Genomic DNA, 18517 nt, shown 5'->3' with positions numbered 1-18517 from the left:
AGCGAAGAAAGAAAGGGTATGTAATGAACCCTTTCTTATTCTCACTCACACCTAAGGCTAGCTAGCATAAAACTACTGACTGAGCTGGAATAATAATAGAACTTAAATAGCTAGCTAGAGCTACTTGAATTGAAGAGCTAGCTAGCTAATAGCATAAAAAAGATCAAACAATATCATAATGGCTAGTATAAAACTAGCTAGCTACAAAGAAATAGATTTTCTGGCTATAGATAGCTATAGCTCTACATATACTACACAGTGAGTGAGATAATACACTCAATCATAGTGCCGTGTTTAATTTTTAATCTTTAACAGAAACTTTTTCCATTAAATTTTGCGGGTTTTTTTTGCTTAGAGAAGGTAAAAACAGGTTATAAACTGTATTTTTATATTTAAATGTTACAAAATTTTCCACAAAGTATATAAAATTGTTTTAGCTGCGTAGGATAAGAACAGGTTGTTAACTGTCTGTTTGTTTGAACTGAAGTTAGGATAGTGTTTTAGAAATGGGTATTGTACCGAAACGTATGTGCGAAACAGTATACCTGTACAAATCACTCAGCCCTGTGTTAACAACAAGCTGTTACCTGTGTTTCTATTTAGCAGAAGTTTAAGCTAATCTTTTGTTTGAAATGGTATTAAACCTATATGGATGTGCAACATACCTGTACTAAGCACTCACCCTGGATTGAAATTCACTTTTTAAGTTTTGCCAGAAACATTTTGAAAAAATTCGCTAAGATGGGCACAACATATAAACTGTATTTTTGCAAAAAAAGTTATTATTTAAAAAATATATTACACCTGAGACATCTTACTGTTATGTGTGCTTCACATAATTTATCATATATATACTGCATGTACTAAAGCACTCCACATGAATGTGTGGCACAGTTTACAAAACGTATAAATCGCGCCAGGTGTTATAGTTACTTGTGACTAAACCAGACATAATCAACGCCAGGTCCCCCTGCCTAGTTAGTAAAAAGGCTATGTGAGCATTATAAGATACACATGTAAAGTTTTTCATATATATATATATATATATATATATATATATATATATATATATTCATGCCCTGTTGGTCTAATGGCTATGACACTCATGCAAATGAGAGATCCAGGTTCAAATCCTGGACAGGGCTAGGAAAAACATAATTATCTTGCACCTACAACAACCAGGTTGTATTATACTGGCACATAATTCTGCTAAGATGATTCACTGTATATTGACCTTATATAAATGTAATACTTTACATTGAGTATATCTTTGAGTTGTAGGGGGAGAGAGTTTCTTTTAACGTGCCTGCCCCTGCCTTGCCGTCCCCTTGCCATTGCCTACCATTCCCATGCCTTTTCTGGTGCCTGCCTACTATGCCCTTGCCTGTGCCTCCCATGCCTCGCCTACCCCTGCCTTGCTGATTCCTCTTCCTCTTTCCTTGGCTGCCTTTGCCGTGCCTTTGCCGTGCTTAATGCCTTTGCCTTGGCAACCTCTCCGCAACACTTTCTATACTAGTTGTAAATCAAGGCTCGTGAAGCCCCTACTTGGTTTCAAAAAAAAAGCGCTCTTCATACGAATAGCTGCGTCAATAGTCAGTACTCTCAACGCTGCTACTTTTGCGCACACGTGGACCAGATAGCACTCTCTAGTGCTCCCGCACAATGAAGACTTCTGGATTTAAGATCTTTGAAAGCAAGGGAAGCGGGCGGGCCATTTAGGCGCCACGGCCACAGCAGACTCCGCATAGGTAAACCCAACTCGGTATAGTACGTGTGCAAGTATGACTCCGTATACAAACCACACTCCGTACGTCTCGAGAAAACTTGATAGACTTTGTAATGGCTGCATGTTAATCTCACCCTATTCTTGGAAGTTATATGTCTCGTAAAGCATGATCAAAGCTATACTAGTTTTTAATAATCACGGCAAACCACGCCTTAGTAAATTTTATGCATACTATGTACGTTTTATTCATATGCAAAAGTTTAATTGATTTTTATGCATATTATTGGCAACCTGTGATGATGTTTTTTGCCCTTTTAGAATGAAGATATGCAACAGAAAATCATCAAAGAATCGTTCCAACTAGTTTCTAGGAGAGATGATAATGTCTGTAATTTCTTAGAAGGTGGAACGTATGTATTAAATTTAAAGCAAATTTTTGTGCAGCTATTATTAGCTAGCTCTAGCTAGCTAACATTAGGCCAGGAGAAAAACATCACAGTTTCTCGATACATTTAGCTAATAATACATCAACTTTCATCTATATAATAATACGCCAGTTCGTCTGTCTGTCTGTAACTTTTGCAAAGTAGATTATTATCTTCACTACTTTCTTTGATAAAGTCTGTAAAACATCGCCCATAAAATGGTTCTGTAATTTATCAAACTTTAACTTTAAAATAGTATTGACGTCAAAGGAAAGTTAATTAAGATTAGTGAAGCCATTACAGTGCACTTAATTTTTGAGGCCAAATAACTTGGAAACGAGGTGGTGACGTCAATGATTTTTCACCGCCTGGGTAACTAGGGACCTGGGACTAATTTGGGTAAGTTTCCCAAACTTGGGTCCCCAAATTCGTTTCGGAATGGAGGGGTTAATGACGTCATCAAAAAACCTTTAAACCCTAATATCTCTGCAGCCGTTTGTCAAAAGTAAATATATACTATACATTTTCTTGATCAGCGTTTCAAGATCTATACGATGAAGGCAACAAATAAGCCAATTTTTTTTCATATCTGCACTGCTGTCATCAGCAAAAAATTTAAAACAACCTATTTTTTCATTGTCCTTGTGCCTAAGTGGATTTTTCCATGGGCTTTATCGACTAGTTAATTTATTATTTTTATAATGTGCAATATTGTAGGGGAAATTCCATATATATAATTCTATATATTTTGCTTTTGTCAAGTTAGCTCAAATAATTAACAAGCAACACAAAGTTTCTTGCTCCATAAGACTAAGTACTTGAATACAAAAATCTCAGAAGTGCACAACTTCATCCCATCCCTGGTATATATAGAGTTATTTTTTCGCTTAAGCAACTACTGCAAAATAGGTTTGACCTGGTGGTCAAGTATGCATCTTGGATAACTTGAATAGGAACATGATTCTGTGTCATGATTCAGCCTATACCTTGGATAGGAACATGGTTCTGTGTTGGGTAAAAAAAGTAATGAAAATGACTGAAAAATAACTAAGGTCTTGTAAATAAAATAGAATTTTTAAACTAAAAATTAAAACTTTGAAAACGTTTTCATGCTGTTGCTCAAGCAGATGGTGAAGAAGAAACTGTTTGTAATTTCCCTTGCTTTGGCTACCAACCTTATTATGTGGTTCTACACAATTGGCTCTTGTGCCAATATTGCAACTTATATTGGTTAGGTACTTTATGTTTTTTGATACTGTACACCATCTCTTATATGTCCAGCTTAGCAATAGGGTAAAGCAAAAAAACCAATGGACCAAAACATCATGGTTGGGTGATAAACGTCTCAATTCTTTTATGTGTTTCTTTTAATGGGAAACCTATTTGAATTATTTCTAAAGCTTTTTCAGGTTCAAATAGTTGCAATACTTGCTGACCTGCCCCGGATCTTCTAACAGTACAAGTGTATCTTTCTTGTTTATTGTGCATTTTTCAAAAAAGTCCGCTTTAAAAGTTATGAGAAGACTTCATATTGCCATGAAACTTAGCACAAATGTTTTTAAGCACTTTAAAAGTCAATTTAGTTAAAAAAAAATTGGAGGATGTCATCATATTTTTATAAACTTGGGAACAGACCAAAAAGATAAGCACCAAAATATTTTGACTATTTAGAATTTAATTACAAATGATGAAATTCACTAAATTTTACCCCATAATCAGTAGTTTGTTTTAGGAGTTATTACAAAAGCAACCATATCTGGGAACAAGGGTTAGCAACCCTTTAATATCATACAGTTTGTCTAACAATTTGTAAGCATTAAAACCTCTCCTACTAACCCACATGACATTCAAAAACACTTAATTATTCCCAACAAAATTTCAGCTTTTTTGGTTGCCATTAAACATTGTTAAAACGTAATCGCATGGCACCGACATGATTATAAGGTTTTAAATTTTCCCGGTTTCAATGTACAGAGATTAGCATTGTTGCTTTAAGAGTTAAAAAATTTGGTGGTAAAAACTTCTTGTTGTGTCAGCAATTAAGTTGCTTCACGACTTTTACTTCTTGGGCAAGGCATTGGAAACTAGCCATTGCTTTGACACGCATTATCAAACCCATGGCATGACTTAAAGCAAGTTCTAATCAACACTGTCATGGTTGCGACCATAGGATTGCTTTAACTGTAAGTATCTGGAGAACCAATGCTCACAAATATAAAAAAATTAGCTTGGTTTATATATTCACATTATAATGAACATTTTAAGCACAACTTGTTATCAATCATTAGTTCTCCTTTAAAGCAGGCAGGTTTCTTGCATTTAAAAACATTTCTAGCTCTATTTTTATGAGTAAAGTATTAAAGCAATATTTTTAGAAAAAACTTTGTTTTTTTTGTTGATGACTTAATAAAATGACATAATTATCTATTTCAATTTTTTTTATAGTGCTTTAGGTGGAGCTGACTCAAGATTGATCTATCGCCACTATGCAACTTTATATTTTGTCTTTTGTGTTGATTCTTCAGAAAGTGAATTAGGAATCTTAGATCTAATACAGGTTAGTATTGTATTTTCATAAGATAAACCAAATATATATTTGATGGGGAATACATATAGGGGCACATTTTACCATGATAGTTTTAACAAAATGCTCAATGACTGCATATCGATAATATGTTTTTTTGATGCATATCAGTCTTAACTCACCTCAAAATTATACTGCATAATGTCTAAATTTATCATGTATATTAAGCTAAAAATATTGAAAGATTTTCTTAAATTCCTTAAGAGGGCATTCCGTTAACTTTTAAAAGACTGATCACTAACATCCCTTTAAAACTTTTTGATCAAAAAATATAGTTCTATATAAACATAATTATCTGACAGCCTGAGACATGCTTCTATTTGCCCATGCGAAGTGGAAAAAGAAGATGATTTATGCTTTCGTGGATCGTGATGAGGCTTACTTATCAAATGCTGGATGGAACAAATGAATCGCTTTTCTCACGGAATTTTACCAAAAGTTTGACCATAATGTGGTTTGTGCCATGAGATTGCTTTTATTTGCAGAGGCAAATTAGCAACGAAAATTTTCCCTATGCCTCTTGTTTGAAATGACTTGGATGTTCCGTTTAATTTTCTTTAAACTGTTTATTTGGGCGTTACAGGAGAATATTGACCTCCATCAACACATACAAGCTCGGTAACACATCGAAATATTCTCTAACAGTACCCCCATCAACATTTCGTATTAGCTAGTGTAATGCTTATTTTGGATTTTGTATAGGTATTTGTGGAGACATTGGACAAATGTTTTGAGAATGTTTGTGAGCTGGATTTGATATTTCATGTTGATAAGGTATATTAACCTCCATGTATTCCTCTCAGTTTGGAAATTATTAAATGTTGTGTTATTAAAAATGGATTTTAGTAATTGTAGTAGGCAACTATTTTTTTTTACCTCTCCGGAGCCAGTCACAATTTATAAAGTTTCTTCAAAAAAATTTTTTGAGTAACACATTCCTGCGATTTATAGACCTGAAATTATTTTTGTGACACTTATTTTTACAATGCTCGTTGTCATTAGGAAAATGCTGAAATAATCAGGCTTATCAATAAGAAAATAACACTAGAGCAATAAATCGCTCCCCAAGATTACAATAATTTGAACTGGGCGAGCAATCTGAATAAGTTTATAAACACAGATTTTATCTCAAAGTCTTTTTTAACTATTTTCTTTTATTTTTTTTTATATATATTTTGGTTCTTTTTTCATGTAAATAATGAGAAAGGGAACCTTAATTCCATGTGAGATGAAATAATATTGCTCAGCCAGAAAACTTTTTGTGGAATTGGGGGAGCAATTATTGGCTCAGCTAGTTTGTCATTTCTCAGAATTGGGTGAGCCTTTGCGTGAGCAAGAGCAATTGCTCTCCCCTTATTGATAGGCCTGAATAATGTTGAATTTTGCATTTGAATCACTATGAAATAATAGCCTTATTTTTTCTGCTGGCCTAAAGGAGATCGTGCTAATCACGTATGCAAATTCATTTTCTAAGAAGCCAACCCTAAAAATGGTCTTTAGTCGATAAAGGTAAAGAAAAAAAAAGAAATTTTCAATTTCTGTGTCATATTTGATTCACAATAAAAATCAATATTGTTGACATTTCAAGTGTGCAAAAGTTAATTTCACAGGGCGAATGGTAATAGCAGTTTTACTGTACATACTGTTTGCATATGTGACTGAAGCTTCTACCTGTATAAATTTTCATGAAATAAATAAATAAATTCACAAACAATACTGCAAACAATTTAGCTATACAAACAAGTAACTCTTCTCATTTATTTCTGTAGGTGCAATATATATTGCAAGAAATCGTAATGGGTGGTATGGTGTTAGAGACGAATATGTCGGAAATATTAACGCACGTCGAAGCTCAAAACAAAATAGAAAAACAAGAGGTAAGAAAATCTTCCAATTAAATGCCTGTTTCATGGCGCCGTAGATTAGTGGTTATAGCTCTCGTACTCTGTGCGGACGACCGGGGTTCGATTCCTCTTGACGGCGATTCAACATGGGCGAGTGAATGTTACCATAGCCCCGGGTTAACCCAAGCCATGTGAGGGAAATTGGGGAGATGGCACACTATGTGGGCCGTTGGATGTTGCCGGGAGTTGTCTAGTAGAGCGCGGGTCCTAATTGGGTCTGCGTAGCTCAAAATGAGCATTAAATACTCTAGGACTCTCCATCTAAGCCATGGCCCCTCCTGGAAATAATAGACAGGGTATATCCCTCGATATTTGTGAGGCTAGCCATGTAAAATATGCACATCTATCATCTCACTCAGACGCCCTACGTAAGCCCCTGTCTTAAAGCGTAAGAGGGTAGACCTTTGTTGGCGCACTAATGATTTATTCGTCTTGTTGAGCAGTTATAAGAACATTCAAATGTCCGCACACAATAAATCCGTATTTCTGACTGGGCTTTTTTGTTACAACGTGAGATAAATATTCTGTGATGTGCAGTTTAAACCAGACCACTACTACATAAAGTGAGGGCTGATATGAAGCTTCCTGTGCACACCGGTCTGTAATTTGTACGTAAGTAAGTTTGAGTTGTAATATCTTTCGAACGTTACGTTTTGAAGACATGGTTCTTGCATGATTTTTGATCCACTTAAACAGAAAAATGGCTTCGTTGATATCTGGGGCCTGTGTGATCATAGACATGGATTTAACTATGGGATTGTTTTATCAGGATACTCACGCCTCCTCATAACTCCTCAAATTTCCTTAAATTCAAAAGGTCTTCTCAATTCTTCTCAAATGTCCTCAATTTTTTTGAAATTTAGGTTTTTTCGCAAATCTCCTCTAAAGATTTTGAAATTTGGTTATTTTTTACATAGGATAGTTTTTATATTATTTACTAGTCGTTAACCCGTAGAAAAATCCACGGGTTCGCCCGTCGCAGCTAAGCTACCATTTTGCGTGACAGACAGACGGACGGGCAGACGTATACGGGCATTATAATATATATTTGAAATCACGACAATTTGTTGTTGCTGTGACCCAAAACATTACTTTTTTTGTTGTGTTTGTATTTGAAGCAAAGTTTCTTAGTTATCTTTATTTTTACAAGTGCAAGTTTTTCTCCTCGAATCTCTTCAATTTTGTTAACAAAAGCTCCTCAAAAATCACAAAAATCTCCTCAAAAGTTCTCAAAACTTCTCAAATTTTGTTTTAAAAAAAGAGTGGGAACCCTGTTTATTATTTCGCACTCCTTTCGTTTTTTCGTTCGTTTATTTCACTTTATTTTCAGGGTGGCATATCTCACAACACGACGAAAGCGTTCAACGCCGTGAAGAACATCAGTCCGAACCTTCCAAGTTTACCAAAGAATTTTAAAAACTTACCAAATATTTCATTATCCAATTTATCGTTCAACAAGAACTAGAAGCAATCTCGAGAAGTTGAACATGAACTAGTGATGGGGTGAAGATGTGTTGGAAAAATGTTAAAAAGAACGCAATTTCTTGTATTTTAAATTTAAATTCTTCTCTTTTGCTGCTTACTTTGGAGGAAATTTCCTATCTTCTACTTTTTCGACATTTTTAGATGTTTTCCAACGATTTCCCTTTATGTTAATTGCTAAAATTTCTAGTTTTTAGTGTGCGTTGCCTTCTTTGACGAAAATTCTAAATATTTTAGTGTGTTTGCCAGAATGATTGAAAAAAACTATATGCATGGATATTTTTTATACTTTAAATTTTATATTCTTTAGAAGAATACAAAGAATATCATGGAAACTTTATTTAATTGTTTGAATAATCGATCAATTCCAATTAATTAATCGATTAAATTAATTCCTTTAGTAGATCATAACCATCGCTCCTGGTGTACACAAATTCAATTCAAATTCAACGCGAGATCCAAAAACGTACATTTCGTAAGGCTAATCCTCACGAAATGTAGTTTCGACGACGACGAAATGTACTTTAGCGAATCGGTTGTTTACAAATATTTCGATAAACTTGTTCATCTATTAACTCTTCGTCGTCATCGTCACTATCTATTACAAGTATTAAGCCGCCTGAAGAATCGTAGAAAAATCAATGATCGATGCATCACTACACTCTTCCAACATCATCAACAAACGTTCTCAAAATTTTCGCGAGGATTTATTTTCGCGAATGAGCCCTTTTCAAAATTTTAAAAAGGGCTCATTCGCGAAAATAAATCTTCGCGAAAATTTCACGAGGATTAATTGGGCTTTTTCAAACTTTTTGCGAGTATTCATTTTCGCGAATTTGGCTGAAATTAATCTTTGCGAAAATTATTAAGGTAGGTCAAAAATATGTGCAAGGTTTGCATTTGTTTCTATTTTGCGCTTTATGGAACTTTGTTCCATACGACAAAGCCCTACTGAATTTTATGTAAAAAAGACAGTTAATTTGCGTATTGATAATATTGAACCAATTGAGTGTAGCGCACAGAAAGTTTTTCAAATTGCAAAGCATTCTGGTAATACAAGCTTTAAAATTTTTAGCTTCACGTATGTGTTATAACTGATAACAAAGAACATTTAGAATGACCATCCTCAGAGATAAAAAGAAAAAAGGTAGAAGTTATTATACATATATTTTGCGAATCTCAAATTTAGGCCATTTTTTAACTGTTACAACAGGCCTGATTAGCAATCGTGGCAGGAGTAGGGTTAGCGAATTCCTTTATATAAAGCAAAAACCTTGTAGCGACCATCTCTCTACAATGGACACTTGTCAACTCTTGTAAAACTTATGTATGTCAGAGCGAACACCTCTCTGCATTGGACACCTGTCAACTCTCATAAAACTTGTGTGTGGTAGAGCGAACACCTCTTTGTGGACACTTTTTAAGCTCCCTGTTTACATTATCTCGTAAAACTGACCTCTCAACGGAAAATAATCCTTGCAGCGCAAAATGCACTGCGCAAATCTCAATTTTTATGTGCATGTGTGAAGTCTTGTCTGCTTCTCTTTTTTGAATAAAAGATAGCTGTATTAAAGCTTTCTTCTTGCAAAGTCAACCCCTTGACGCACTGTACGGTCAATTTTCTATTTCCACATACGTGTTAAACCTCAACAGAACACCTCTTAATAATAAACACTTTTTGTAAGGTCTGTTGTGAGCGCTGTTTTTACTATACACTACTTTTTAAGCGTAGTCTTATAAAAATATTCGAGAATTTTGAAATACGTGTATTTACAAATATGTAGAATAATTATTGCACATTTTGTTTTAAAGAGTCCCTTTCCTCACTTCTGACTCCAATTCTTACGCTCTCCAAGCTCAAGTTTGGCTTATGCTTCACGTGTTTGTTTTTTTGAGCGGGAACAATCAGAATACAAAACTAGGCTATACTACTAGAAACAAAAGACTTGTTCGAATAAGGAAATACATTGCCGAAAACAAGAACAACAAGTCGAATATGTTACAAATTTTACAACTTTGTTATGGTAAAATATCCTTTTAACCCCGCAAAATATTTAAAAAAAACACATTGAAAGAATTTCTCATCTCTTTAGGGTTTAACTAAGCTAGTATTTGATATCCCAAATTCTCTTTTAAGAGACGAAGATAATTTCCTACAAAATGGGCCGAACTGCGAAAAGAAGCCGACACATGTGAACCCATTGCATTGCACAATCTTGATTTTTTCAAAAAAATAGTAGAAACACCCGAAAAGAAAATAAAAGAAACAAACGAATACATATAACGCATGCGCGACCATATTATCTTCATTATTTAAATTTCCACAAACTTCCCAACAACGTTTTTACGTTACGGAATCAAATGTACTAAGAACCAGCGTGCTAAAACTGAATTTACACTTGAGCGAAACGAATCAGAATGGAATATCTCATTGGTATTGTGCTATTTTTTCATGTTTATCGCTTTCTTCGCCACTATTTGCAAATAAGGTCGAAACGATTGCAAAAAGGATCGAAATGAAAACTTTATTGATCAATTAGATTCTAGAAATCACATTCTCCAATCTGTTAAGAAACTGGAAATTCAAAATCAACACGAGAATGTCTTCCAAAGCGGGTTATAACAACGTCAAAAACAACAACAGAGCCAGAAGCAAAAAATCCTACATAAATAAAAATTTTACACTAAAAAAGAATAAAGTGAAATATTATGAACAAATTTTTACAAAATATACATCTATCTGTTCTTAATATTATCGCACGCGAGATTCTCAAAGAGCGAAAGAAAGAACATTTAAATCTCTCTCGCATTATCTTACAATTTTTGTAAGCCGCAAACATTAATTGAAATATACTATAAAATTCCAATTTAGGTGCAAAGTTTATATTGTCTCAGTTTGCATGACAACTTGGGGTATATATTAATGGAGCAAGAACACGAATAATCTTTCATGTAGTCCACATAACTATGGTGTCAAAAAACAAACAGCGCAGGCATAATTATCGCAGTTGGAACATCTTTTTCTGCTATTCCTTAGTATGCCTATAGTCTTATCTTTAATCTCCACATTTCAAATAAGGTCTAAGTTTTAACCTCTTTATTTTCTAACAAATTTAAAAAATATTCCATATATTCTCTTTTAAAAGATGTTTTCGTGCGAAAGAAACTTTCAAGCGACAGTTCTGTCTACAGCAACGGAGCGTCATCGTCTTCGGTTTCCACGAGCAGTGTGCTACGTGGGAAGGGGTCATGTTTTGCGCTTCCATTTCTCGTGTTCCTTTCTTGGTAGTCGGCAGCGGTGTCCGGAATAGTTACTTGGTAACTCACAGATTCTCGCCCGTCCTCTTCCAACGAAACCTCCACATTCTTTGCAATGTTAACGCCGGCGTAGTGTTGGTACGTCGGTGCAAAGTTGTGTATCGTGTCCTGGACAATGTCTTTCGGGTTAATGCTTTTCCTCAGGTTTTTCGAAATTGTCTTCAATGCCACTTTACCAGTAAGTTTGTGTTGCTGTATGCAGTATATAGTGTACGGGAAGGCGAAGCGAAGTAGCACAGCTGCGAAGAACATTTCGATACATAGAATGAAGTTTTGAAATCCAGCAGACATTTCACCTGGTATGACATCCGGATATGTGCGTATCATACCTGTTTTTTCGATGATGGCAAGTACAACACCTAAAAGCGAAGCAGATGAATGAGATGAAAAGCGAAACCCTTATCCTCCGCACGAAGTACCGTTTAAAGCTTTTTTCCATAAGTAACACTTTGTGGTTAACGCATTCTGTTTTGTATAATGAAACCTATAGAGATCGGATGAACAGTGTAAATAATAGAATTGACTAATAACGCAAAATTTTCGTTGTTAATATATAAAAGTGTGTTCAGTTTGGTGTTGTCTTTTAAAATGCTTGCTTAAAAATGTTATGTCCTCGTGCCTCTATATAGTATATATTAGATCCATCAACGTTTCGCATTATAAATTTTGCTAGAAATGACTGCTCATTATTTACACGAGGGAACTTACTACGCTAGGGACTGCACAGATCGTGAAAAGTAACTCAGTTTAGAATTGGTTTTTACACATCCTTTATATATTTTACATTTTTTTTTTGATTATAGTGTTTAGTAATGTGCAAAAGAATAAAAAACAGTCATTAGTTTTGCAAATAAAATTCTAATTAAATTTAAAAACTTTTAAACTGAATAAACAGTCTTGGTTAACAATTAAAATTTCAAAGCTTCATCAACACGTACCCTGCCAGAAAGACATAAACACAATGAATTTAACTGTGAGAAACTTCAGCACAGGATAGTACGGACTCAGCAGGTTCTTTGTCGCTGTATAGAACAAAAACAATCCATATAGCGCAATGGTGTAGGAGACGTTGTAGACGATGGTGATATACAGATAGCCACGGTCTGGTCTAAAAGGCAACAGAAAAAAAATTGTCGAATAGTTGAAAAAAATAAAATAAGCTGATTTATAAAACGCTTTTTACTAAATCAAAATCGTTAAATCGACGTCTACATTTATTCAAGCCGCAATTACTGATTAACCCCCAAAATATTCATTGCATGATAACCAAGACAAATACTTCAACCTCGCAAAAATGTAAAAAATGGAAACAAATATCGAATAGGCCAAGAATAAAATCACCTGAAGTCACCATCCGAGTAATTTCCTGTCGACACAAGTAACAATGTAATTGCTGCCATTACTGGTTTCATAAAACAGAACTGTAAAGTAGCCTGCAAGAAATAATGGTAAAAGACAAAATATACAAACACGCAGCAGGAGTCAGAACAAATAAATGGAAGGATTAACATTTATTATAGGAGGGAGAAACACTGAACGTTTGCCACCTATTTTAATTTATTAGCACCTGATGATAATAAAATAAATCAAATTTTTTAGAACCCTCCTAATTATCTAGATTGAAAATAAATTTAGTAAAACTGAAAATGAAATCAAAAAAAAAAAACGAAGAGAAAAAAGTGTGCATTACAATTGCTCAAAAATATATTTTTAAACATTTTACAGGTTTTAAATTAATTAGTAATTTTTTAACATTCTGTTTTGCATTACACAAGAGCCATTAAGATTTGTGTTAATTTTGTAATATACCTTGCTAATTTTCTGGAATAAGGCATGCATTTTTTAACAAAAAGTCTAAAAACATCATAAGAAATACAAGTAAGGAAGTAAGCAAGTCAGCAAACCATTGACGATTATGCAAAAGTACACCTCAACAGAATAATCTACCAGTGCTGACTATGCAGTTTTTAGCCTAGAAGACTAACTAACCATAGTTAGTTTTAGTTAGTTGTTAAAGGGGCTACGCAACGTCTGTTGGCTTTCGACTTTAGTGACTTACTCGAAAGTCGAGCTGATGGCAGTGAAAAACAAAAATGGCTATATTTCCATCATGAATGTAATTTAAAGACTCAAATATATAGATATATCTAGAATTTTTATCTCATGTTTTCATCCATTTCATCCTGCTGAAATATTTCTTTGTAATATACTTTTCGAAAAGAAATATTGGACCAGCGAGCAAAGTACGGTGGTCTGTTCATTGCGCAAAGCGCTTTTGCCGGATTTTTGATATGTGCGCGGGATATACGGAATATGAGCATTTTAACCGGTTCGTAGCTCCTTTAATGGTACACACTATTTTTTATTATTTTCAACATGTTTAAAATCCACACCTGTACTGCAAAAACGAAAGGAACACTCCAAAAAACAAAGCATGTTTAGCCAACATATATTTGCTTACCTTCTTGCACTGGCGCAAAAATTCAATGCTAAGAACAACGTCAGAACAGCAGCAGGTCAATGTACAGTAGCTTGTCCTACAAAAAAGAGGGCTTACAAAAAGACAAATTGTAATAATTTATGATAATATTCCTGCATATTTTAAAGAGACTTGCACACAAGTACACTATTATTGTTTGTTTTTTTACATAACAGGCTTTTTTTACTTTAGGCTAGATGAAATTATCACTAAATAATATACTTCATCATATCATAGGCAAAATTACTAGTGATAGGTGCCAGTATGGTAAAGTTTTCTTTTGGTACTGATCCTGCAAATCATCTTCTGCGTGTAAAACAATGTGGATGATTTTAAAAACTACTTTATTTTATTTCTTCAGGCTGTGTTGCAATGTTGCGTTTATTTTCTTTATGGTTTGCAACAACTTACTTAACTAAAGCGAATCATTCTAAAGGCCTTTTTTAGTGATACCTAGTATAGATGAGTTTAACAGTGTTCACAGGTAAACTTACTTGAGTGACTTTCCTCGTATCTCTGAAAGAATTGCCATCTCACCACCCAAATATTCATAACATAAACACAGGAAATTGTATATGACAAATGCTAAAACAAAATAAGTGAAAAAAAGATTAGTACAGACAGAGTAGCAACATTTAATATTCAGTTTTTTATTGGGTGATTTTTAAAGTACGTTATGTTTTCTTCTGAAAAAATATTCTTACATATAGTGAAAACAACATTAAAGATTTTGCATTTTGGTAAATTTTATCCTAAAAAAGGAACTGCCACCATTTTGGAGGAAAAGCAACCTTTCTGTTAATTTTTTAGTCAATGTTGAGTCATTATTGATTGGAGAGTTCAGAGTTTCTTACACTCACAAAAAATTTACCACCACCACCACATAATTATTATCATGTCATGAACAAGCAATTTTATTCTAGGCTACATTTCGACAGCTACAGCTGTCATCGACAGGCAATGATCGTAATCAACTTTGGCTATTTATAATTTGAAGAGATAATTAGAGGATCAAAATTAACCAATCAGATTACAGCAATTTAAGTAATTAACTTTTTCACGGACCCAGATGGAAGCAACAGACTGAATAAAATCTTTCCTTTTTTTCTAAAAGTTCGCTTTATGTTACGTTTCTTTTTTCTAAAGTTCGCTTTTTGTTACATTTGTCCCGAACCATTTTTTGCACTTTTTCCAAAATGTTCGCGTTCCGAAGTGCGGGTAACTATATTTCTGGAAGTAGATAGGAAATACTATTGATATGAGTATTTCAGTCTATACTATTTATGGTTTTTTTTACTTTTCTTGCTGTCCAACCAGACTTTCGGTCTATATAATCTTTTTATTGTCCCCGTCAATAACATGATCATTCTTTTAGCTATGGTCCGCAATCTCATTTTTGTCTGTATCTGTGTTGCGTACAGCTTCTGTAGCTGTTGTAACGTAGCCTAGAATAAACTCCCTTGTTCATGACATGATAATATATTATTCAATTACTAACTTGTGTCAAAAACTAGTGAAACAAATATTTTATTTCTACAAAATAACATCACACAAATTAGTACTTTACTAAACAAAAAATATACATCGACATTGTCATAGTGGCAACAGCGATACCACTTTGAATTAAAAAATCTCGAGAAAAAAGGCTTACAAATTAAAAAAAATCAAACATTTTCAGCCAAACCTGTTATCAATCATTAGTTTTCCTTTAAGAGCCACACATTTAAACTCATAATTGATGAGTTAAACTTTCACTGCCACAAATATTTTTCCCCAAATTTGCACATAATTTCTTTGTGCTGTTTAAAAAATGCCATCTCACATTAACTAATGTCAAATTAAACACTAATTACACACAAACCTTCATAGCAATCCCTGATGGTGTCAAAATAGATGTAATGCTTTGGCGTCAACAGACTCATCCACGAATCAAGTGCATAAATAGGAACAATTAAAAGTATACGAAGTATGTAGCGCTGTTGATCAGGATTTGTGTAATGGCGAGCATGACAGGCTATCTATTAAATAAAAACATAATGATTCGAAAACATTTAAACTAATCATAATTTTATTGCATACTGAAAATACAGATGCACAGAATGTATTATGATGGCTGAAAATCAGGTAGAATTATTATAAACTAGTCGATAAAGCCCGTGGAAAAATCCACTGAAACAGGATAAAATTGAAAAATAAGCGTCATATGAATTTTGATGAAGTCAGCAACCCATCTGCCAAAAAAATTAGAACCTTGTTTTTACGTTGCCTTTATTGTGTAGATCTTAAAGCACTGATCAAGAAAATGTATGTAACCACGTGCTTTTGATGAATGGTTAATGAGATTTACAGGTTTAAAAATTTTGCTGACGTCAGCAAAGTCCCTAATAAAAGTACAGAAAATTATTTTTTCGATAATTTGTATACCCGTTGCCTTCATGTTATATGTAGCTCTTAAAACGCTGTTCAAGAAAATGTATAGGATCATACTTACGTTGGTCAAAAGTACTTACGTACTTTTGACCAACGGTTACGGAAATATTGTGGTTTAAAGGTTTTTTGATGACGTCATAAACCCCTTCATTCCGAAACGGATTTGGGGGCCCAGGTTTGGAAAATTACCCAAATTGGTTCGAGGTAGTCCCTAGTTACCCACGCTGTGAAAAAACATTGATGTCACCAACTCGCTTCCAAGTTATTTGGCCTCAAAATTTGAGGTGCACTGTAATGGCTTCATTAATTTAATATAGGATATTGACGTTAAAGTAGTGTTATTTTTGTCGCGCCCTAACGTCAAAAAATTTAACATATTAGACATAACTTTTTCGGCAATATCAAAGGAAAATGAAGACATCCACTTTGCCTGTTACAAGCAGACACAGTCTCTGTATTATTATAAGAGATATTTATGCACATTTTAACTTTTGAAAAAGAGCATAATTCAACTTATTTAGGAAATATTTCCTAAATCAGACAATTTTTTGGTCTTTGTCTATTAATTATGATAAATGAATGGTTAAAGGCATGTCCCTGCGGAGTATTAGGGTACATACTCTGGAAGATTTTTAACAAAATTTCCAATAGATATAACACTATAAATTAGACACTATAAATTTTTATAGAATTTTCCAAGTGTTATGTTTTTTGAAACGTTACTTAAAAAAGCAATTTACTTTACAATTACACAGTATATATAGTATTGTTATAATATACAGCACTTACCTGATGACCAGAAATGAAAATCGCAACCCATGAAAATAAACCAGATAGAACCAGGGCACCAGGAGTTTGGAAAAACAGCTTCCCTTCATGTGCTGTTTCATTGGACATTGTGATTAACTTATGTATATATGTACTCTAAATTGATTATATAAAAAAATATATAAAATATTATTAAAAAAAATTTAAAAATGAAATGAAATTAAATTAAATGACGCATATCTCAGCAACTAACAGTTAATACAGGATGTATATGTCATACAATGACCATATAAAAAATGTGTTCATTCTGTGGCTACTGGGGCGTTAGCTGCCCAGGAAACCAACACATATAGTAAAAACTATCTGGGTAAAAGCCACTGTGGACGGCACAAAAACATTAAACAAGCACAAGACATAGCACAGGACTAAGCATGACAAAGACAAACACAAATGTGGCAAAATTATAAAACGTAGGGCTTGGCTTTTAGGATTTGTTACATGAGATAAAGAACAAATTAAAAAGACAAAACTTTATCAAATATGTCATTATAGTGGTACAAGTCTGGTGACATTAATATAAGCTTATAAAATATTTATTAAAGCATTTGGCTAACAAGTTGAGTAGATAAAAAAAACTCTTTGGATTTCTATCAAAGAACTAATAGATTGATATGTTATGGATTTTAATCCGTATGTAGAAGTTTGGACACAATGATGATTAATTAATCCAATTTGAATTGCACGAGAATTGTAGGAATGGGCAAAGTCAACGTCAAAAGTGGACACAACAACAATTTTAATCATGTCTTGAAATCTTAAAACCTTAAGAGCTTTGTATAAAGGATTTGCATGATCTCTAAAGTAAGAGAAGTTCATGAGATGTAGAACATAGTTCTGCAATGTACTTATGCGATTAATATTATGCTAATAACTTGTCCCCAAATCTGGGAGCAGTAGTTCAAGTGAGCATAAAAAAGAGAATAGTAAACAAGCAGAAGTACTTTCTGGGGCACATAGTGACAAAGTTTAGCATTTGACCTCTTGAGTTTGAGTGCAACTGCATTTATTTGAGATTTCCAACCAAGAATGGAGTCCAATAAAACACCAAGGTACTTAATAGGGACACTAGGAAATAAGCGTTTTCCACCTATCGTTAGAGAGATTTCAAATCCAAATTGACTTTTTTGGTGAGTGATTCTAGTGACTTATTAAAATGCAGTAGGTTTGTATCATCAGCAAAGTGATGTACAGTTGAGTTATTGATAGGTTGTTAATATAAAGTAAAAAAACCAATGGTCCTAACATCCTTGCGGAACCTCGTGTCTGACAAAAAATTCAACAGAAGAACAACCAGCTACAGTGACAAACTGACGCCTACCCTTTAGATAGGCCTTAAATAGG

At 33.8% G+C, this 18517-nt stretch overlaps 2 protein-coding genes across 2 annotated transcripts; one reads left to right on the top strand and one right to left on the bottom strand.

Moving 5' to 3' along the window:
* The first annotated feature begins 1791 nt into the window (after window positions 1-1791).
* On the top strand, window positions 1792-8456 carry LOC130648855 (AP-3 complex subunit sigma-1-like). Its single transcript, XM_057454962.1, has 6 exons — window positions 1792-1961; window positions 2045-2136; window positions 4597-4708; window positions 5438-5509; window positions 6505-6612; window positions 7970-8456. The coding sequence occupies exons 1-6, from the start codon at window positions 1893-1895 to the stop codon at window positions 8102-8104; spliced, it is 588 nt and encodes a 195-aa protein (XP_057310945.1). The 5' UTR covers window positions 1792-1892; the 3' UTR covers window positions 8105-8456.
* A 1690-nt stretch (window positions 8457-10146) lies between these two features.
* LOC130649051 (transmembrane protein 184B-like) lies at window positions 10147-17296 on the bottom strand. The gene is made up of 7 exons (XM_057455245.1): window positions 17138-17296; window positions 15780-15936; window positions 14413-14503; window positions 13901-13976; window positions 12781-12872; window positions 12378-12547; window positions 10147-11798 (listed from the first exon to the last, which is right to left on the bottom strand). Exons 1-7 carry the CDS (start codon window positions 17243-17245, stop codon window positions 11308-11310), a joined length of 1185 nt encoding a protein of 394 aa, XP_057311228.1. The 5' UTR covers window positions 17246-17296; the 3' UTR covers window positions 10147-11307.
* Window positions 17297-18517: the final 1221 nt, after the last annotated feature.

Source organism: Hydractinia symbiolongicarpus, chromosome 7 (genome assembly GCF_029227915.1).
Source record: "Hydractinia symbiolongicarpus strain clone_291-10 chromosome 7, HSymV2.1, whole genome shotgun sequence".
Classification (NCBI taxonomy): domain Eukaryota; kingdom Metazoa; phylum Cnidaria; class Hydrozoa; order Anthoathecata; family Hydractiniidae; genus Hydractinia; species Hydractinia symbiolongicarpus.
Note: the sequence above shows the minus strand (reverse complement) of the source record. Positions and strands in the feature narration are given on the sequence as shown.

Coding starts and splice junctions, on each gene's coding strand:
- LOC130648855 (XM_057454962.1), top strand. CDS start 1,893: ATGATCAAAGCTATACTAGTTTTTAATAATCACGGCAAACCACGCCTT. Junction 2,137..4,596: donor AATTTCTTAGAAGGTGGAAC/GTATGTATTAAA, acceptor TTTTTTTTATAG/TGCTTTAGGTGGAGCTGACT. Junction 5,510..6,504: donor TGATATTTCATGTTGATAAG/GTATATTAACCT, acceptor TTATTTCTGTAG/GTGCAATATATATTGCAAGA.
- LOC130649051 (XM_057455245.1), bottom strand. CDS start 17,245: ATGTCCAATGAAACAGCACATGAAGGGAAGCTGTTTTTCCAAACTCCT. Junction 14,504..15,779: donor CATCAGGGATTGCTATGAAG/GTTTGTGTGTAA, acceptor ATTTTGTTTTAG/CATTTGTCATATACAATTTC. Junction 13,977..14,412: donor ATACGAGGAAAGTCACTCAA/GTAAGTTTACCT, acceptor TCTTTTTTGTAG/GACAAGCTACTGTACATTGA.